The sequence below is a fragment of the Pisolithus orientalis genome, assembly GCF_024613125.1.
Source record: "Pisolithus orientalis strain OTSU chromosome Unknown F5J12scaffold_2, whole genome shotgun sequence".
Lineage (NCBI taxonomy): Eukaryota > Fungi > Basidiomycota > Agaricomycetes > Boletales > Pisolithaceae > Pisolithus > Pisolithus orientalis.
The window spans coordinates 421,257-427,256 of record NW_026260783.1 but is presented as its reverse complement, the minus strand read 5'-3'; the positions used below and the strand labels follow the sequence as shown (position 1 = coordinate 427,256).

General features: G+C 43.7%; 2 protein-coding genes across 2 annotated transcripts; one reads left to right on the top strand and one right to left on the bottom strand.

Annotated features, from left to right (window-relative positions):
* Positions 1 to 406: 406 nt before the first annotated feature.
* F5J12DRAFT_680892 (uncharacterized protein) lies at positions 407 to 984 on the bottom strand (the record flags this gene model as incomplete). The annotated part of the gene is given in 2 exon segments (XM_051740247.1): positions 407 to 519; positions 531 to 984. Coding segments are annotated over 2 exon segments (567 nt in total), but the record flags the coding sequence as incomplete, so codon positions are not given.
* A 308-nt stretch (positions 985 to 1,292) lies between these two features.
* F5J12DRAFT_779149 (uncharacterized protein) lies at positions 1,293 to 3,299 on the top strand (the record flags this gene model as incomplete). The annotated part of the gene is made up of 5 exons (XM_051742356.1): positions 1,293 to 1,511; positions 1,652 to 1,737; positions 1,817 to 2,079; positions 2,234 to 2,485; positions 2,533 to 3,299. 5 exons carry the CDS (start codon positions 1,293 to 1,295, stop codon positions 3,297 to 3,299), a joined length of 1,587 nt encoding a protein of 528 aa, XP_051604699.1.
* Positions 3,300 to 6,000: the final 2,701 nt, after the last annotated feature.

The window sequence follows — 6,000 nt, the reverse complement described above, 5'->3', positions numbered from 1 at the left end:
ACTGGACAATGATGGAGGTAACTCTGGACAAGTAAGCAAGTTGGTGATGAATCAAGTATGAAGCAAGGGGGGGAATTCACCTTTCAAGATGCAGTACATGGTGCAAAATGGTGACAGGGTACTAGCACAGTGCAGTGCTGGCATGCTGGCCATTGGCCTTTTATGAAGTAAGCTGAAAGACTAATATGCCCAATTTCTGTGCAGCTCTGATGTCCTGTGCATGTTATGTGTCCCCTCACAGTTTTGAAGGTTTCCAATGTGGTTGTAAATGTGTTCACTCTTGTGCATACATCTGTAGAGTCATGATTAAGAACATTTGTCCATTGGCTCAAGAATGGATGATGGTGCACTTGAGTTCATGTGGGTTCGAATGGAGTGTTGAACATGGATAGGATGGATTTGACATTGGGTGGGGTGTGACATAGGGACTGAGTGGTTGTGTGGGGCTGGGTGGCATGTGATGATATTCAGTAGTGGCATATATGGGAGGGGGAGTGCAGTGTAGGGACTTGTTGAGTTCTACCTAGCACTTTCAGGGTATAGTTTGGGTTTGCCCAACATGGTAGAGGAGTAAGAGGGAGGAGGAACAAGTTTGTCCACTGTGAGTAGGTGGACTTGTGTGGCATTCCTGACATTGTTATAATCAAACAGATTGTTGTTGTCATCAATCTGGATGTGGGTTTGGCTGCATTGATATGCTTGGTATAGGCTGGCCATCACTTGACAGTCTCCAGGCATGAATGTCTTGTAGATGAGTCTATGGACTCCAGCTGTGATGGCTTGGGTGCCTTTGATGTTGACCTTGTAGTAGATGGAGGGGTCTTCTGTGTTGTCCTGTGGTGAGGCAGTCTGTACAATACATGTGGTGCCTGACTCTTTCAATACATCTGACACATCCCATTCATCTGTGATATCTCCCTTACAAAACAGGACATCATGGTGTCTCTGTATGATATCCAACATGGAGATGGCATCTCCTCTTGCTGGGTGTTTGACAATTTGCATGCAAGTTCATAGAGTCACTTTGAACACTTCCCTTCTGGCATTTTGTGGGTGTTATACTTGTCATGCTGTACTATTGCTTACCCCACAATTTGCTTCCCCATTAGTTGGCTGGTTTTTCAAAATGACAACTTCTTCCCTAACAACACATTTTTTGTATGGTCACATGTCATGAAATATGTATCCTTAGGTACTACAAAGTTGAATGACATCAATCCACTGAGTACTTGTTGAGATAGCAAAAACAGTGTGACAAGCAGAGGAATCATGCCTGTGATGGCCATGCCAACATGCAAAAGTGGAGTATGAATTGTCTGATTCCATGGCACTGTTGCCAGTGGCCAGTACTGGCAGTTGGTAAGACAGCCCAGGGGACTCCTGAGATGGGTCAGGTGAGGGGCAAGAAGGCATCTCAGTCCCCTGACCATGAAAAATGGATCCAAGCTGCCATCTTGGGAGTTGCCAATGGGTTGTACAAATCCTACTCAGAAGCTGCCAAGGCTGAGGGGGTAAATTCTGTTTAACCATGTCAAGGATTTGGGCTGATAAGATCTGCAGGTTGTTTGACAGATTCTGATGAATTGGTTGAATGGTGTTTGTACCAGAAGCAAAGCACATGCTAAATGTCAACTTCTCACCCCTGTGCAAGAGGAAGTGCTTGTTGATTGGTGCTGACAGAACTCTAGTAGTGCCACCCCCCTCCATTTCAAAAATCTTTGTGCTTGAGCATTTCAGGTGTGTGGTAAATGCCCTGGAAAGAATTGGCCTAGCACTTTCTTAAACTGCATCCCTGTCTTGTGTCAGTGAAACCCAGGGGCCTCAATCCTAAAAGGGCTCAAAACTTCAACAAAATGGCTGTCAAAGAATATTTTAAGCTTCAGCATGAGCTGGAAGAAAAATATGATGGCATACCTCCTGAACATCACTGGAATATGGATGAGAAGGGCTGTCAGATGGGTGGAGGGAGGCAAGGTTCAGGCATGAAATTTATTTTCAGCTTGGAGGACAAGGAACATTATCATCTACATAGTGACAACCTGGAGTTGGTCTCTATCATTGAATGTGTCAATGCAGCAGGTACAGTGATGCCACCTGCCTTCATTATGAAGGATGGGCCTCTTGCTGATCATTCTGACATTGAAGGCATTGCAGCATAAGTTCACATCAGCTACTTTGATTGCAAATACTTATCATTCAATCAGTGTTGTGACATCTCCAAATGGTTGGACAGATCAAGAACTATGTGAGACATGGTTTCAAGAGACATTCATTCCAAATGCACTTGCATGTCAGGTTGATGATAAACCTATTGTTCTTTCTGTGGATGGACATGATTCACATGAAACAGACAAGCTCAAGCAGTTGCATATGAATATGGCATCATTGTCCTTGCATTCCCTTCAAAAAAGACACACAAACTTCAACCCCTGGATGTTGGAGTTTTCTCATCTCTCCAGCAGAAATGGACTGCTCATTGTGGGCAGTGTATCATTGATGGGATCAAGGTTGACTGATATAATTTTGTCCCAGAATACATGAAGGTTCACAAGAAAGCCATGATGCCTGAGCTCATCAAGAAGTCATTTTCTCACACTGGGATTTATCCTTTCAACCCAGACATCTTTACTGATAGGGATTTTGCTCCCAGTAGAGCCACCTCCTGTAATGCCCACCTTCCACCTTCCTATCCACCAGAAGTTCCCATACCTCAAGCTTCCTCTTCAATGACTCCAATGGACAATGAGTCAGATGAGGATGGTAATGACAAGGAATTCTCCTATGATCCAGCCTTAGATGGCACTCACAAAGCATTCCAGGATCATGGATTCCCTTGTTTCTCATCTCTGACAACCTTCAGTTCCCAAAATGGGACTCATGTACCTATGGAACCTACCCTTCTCTCTGGCAACAGAACAATCACTTCATCAGAAAATTCCTCAGAGTCTACTGGAGGCAAAATAACAATACCTGAGGACCACATGCATGCTCTACCTGCAATGCAAGTGGATGAATGCAAACCTATGCCTGTCTATGGATGCACACCATTCACTGGACCAGTACTCCCACTTGTCTTGCTTGCACAATATTCAGAGACGAGCAAAGAAGATGGCTGGGAATATATTTGCCAGCTTCATGCAGAAAATCAGGCCCTTGTGACCACTGTGGCAACCCAAGCAGCTCAACTTGAATCTTCAAATACTCACTGTACTATGGTGAGATACAAGATATCAGCCCTATGGGAGCAACAGGCTAGCAAGAAAAAGGGAAAGGCATGGATGATGAAATTCTCAGCTTGATGGGTCACCCACCTGGATATGAGGGACACATTTGAATCTGAGTGCAAGGAAAAGGAGGAGAAGGCTTCCAGGGAAGCTGAGATCATGGTGAAGAAAAAGGCTGAGAACAAGGCTAGGGTATCCTGAGTTGATCATGACATTATCTCAAGGATGTTCAAAAGTCCTTTGTCTGCTTACAAGTGCAAGGATGATTTTGTTGTGATTGCACATGCCCTTCAAATTGCTGTTGAGTCCAAAGATACAATCATGACTCTCACCAAGGAAATCAGGGCACATATGGATGAAAATCCTGTGATCACCAAAAATCCATGATTCTCTGCATTATTTGGGGAGCCAAGTCATTGTGGTCAGTGCAGTAAGCATGTGGCACCTGGGTCACCATCCAGAATCAACCAGGAAGACCAATGCAACATGCCAGTGCTGGCACTGAATGGATCCAGCCATACCCTGCAAATTAATAGTTCAAATCATGCAGGGTCATCGACTGTTTATTCACAACCTTACATGGCACCAGCCTTGTTCTCACATTTCCATTTACCAGGTCCAAATGCTAGTGAACCCCTGCCATCATGGTTGCAGCCACACTCTACTTACAGACAATTCAATCCCCCAATGGATACTGCTCATTCATCATTACTCCACCAGCACCCAACTCAAACACCACAACAATTTCACAGTGGACCCAGTGGACATTCATATACCTTCCCATCAAGTAGTAGTATATATCCAGCTTAATGATCCCTTGTTTGATACTGCACATCACTAGCATCCATTATATGACTTTTACTAATTGAGATGTCTACTAAGTACAAAGCATTCATTAGACTTCACTACTATTTCTGCTGCCAAGTGGGACTTGAAACTCTGGGGTGTGACAATGCATTACTTTCTGTGACATTTTGTGATGGCCAACTAGTGGGGAGGCAAACTGTGTGGTAGGTGATAGTATATTGATGCATTCCTTCTTCAATGTCATCAGCTACTCTAGAATAACACAACCATAAGTAAAACATCATGAAACAAAAACAAGAACTTGGGCTGTTGTGCTCTAAGGGCCTAAACACATCCAGGGCAGCCAGGAAGGTAGTTCTGCCTTTGTGTCTGAGTCTGCTGGGTAGTTTCTTTCCATGGCATCTTGCAAGACCTTATCATTGGTGTATTTCCTGAGTGCAGTGAGTGATTGCAATACACAGTGAATAAGCTGCAGTTCAAACTTGGACATCATTTACTCAATAAAAGTGATGTTAACTTTGATTTTGGCTGCCAGTGGGAGGGTCTTCTCCTTGTACATTGTTGTAGATTCTCATGTCATAACAGCTCAGGTGTTGGTCACACTTCATTGCAAACAGCTGTTTCCCCTAGAATAATGTAGTTGTAAGTAAAATGTTCTAAACAAAACAAACCTTTGAGCTCTTGAGCTCAGCATCTGCACCTGTCATGCCTCATCTCCATTGAATGGCAATTCTTGACTCTCACAGCCTGTGATTGACATCCAATTTTGTCATTGTTGTTTGCACTTGTTCACTCCAGTCATCCTTTGAGTGTGGTGATCTTGCTTAGTTGAATTATAAGCATGCTTGGTTAGCAATGTGGCTGCTTGATGCTAAGTCCAGAGGCAGAGAACAAAAATGCAAAACAAAAAGAAAAGAAAAAAAGGGGGAAACTTGGACATATTGTAGGTGAAGACCTTGTCTTCCCTACATCAGATCACCTGATCCTGAGTTATATACAAAAGTGGCTCAGACTACTGCTGCACAGAATTGGACACCTAAGGTGTCCCCAGAGAGGGTTCAGCTAGTGGAATGTGTGGCAGGAAAAGTGAGAGAAATGGTGCAGGGACATGCAAGATACAACCCTAAATCTTTAAGGGCAGGGAGAGGTGAATTTCTCAAATGGCAATGGCTGAGGCAATCAACACAGAGTTCATGGAGATGGTAGAACATATCTAGACAGACATACAACACATCATTTGAAAGCTCTCATAGAGTAGTATCTCATCCCTGAGAAGTGAGAGTCCTGGTGGTGAGATGGGTGAGACACAGCACAGATTAGTCATGAGGTAGCACTAGGGGGAGGAGACTGTTAATTATTTGATGGGCACTCAAAACAGAATGAAACCAGGAGAGATGGAGAAGGAAAGCGGGACAAACACAGCACAAAAGGAGTGAGGAGGAATCCCATCAGGAAAAGGGGACTTTGCTATAGGTGGTTTTTTTTTGGCTTTTTATTGTCTTTCTGCACTTTTTGTCATCCTTTTTCACTTTATAACTGAAAAATGGCAAAAAAAAAAGGGCAAAAAAAAGCCAAAAAACCACCTATAGCAAAGTCCCCTTTTTCCTGAGGACTCAATCCTGAAATACCTGTGAAATTGTCTGATCCTTGAACCACAAGATGTGGTATTTGAATGAGCTCCACATCTACTGCAGCATACAATATAGCATTTGAAAGCCCTATTTGAGTAGTATATGACTCCAAAAAAGTGAGAGATCTGGCATCCAAACAGGTGAGATATCATGCCCCAGGAGAGGATCTAAACATCTGCATGGAGGGGCATATCAGTAATGAATGTAGTGTCATGACTGGGAAAGCCAGGAGACCCAAGTCAACACCCATCTGCAGGATGGGCTGAGCAGTTGTCAACATGGTGGATGTTGAGCCTGTGCAAAATGTCATACCACAGACAAGTGTGATGGAGACAGGG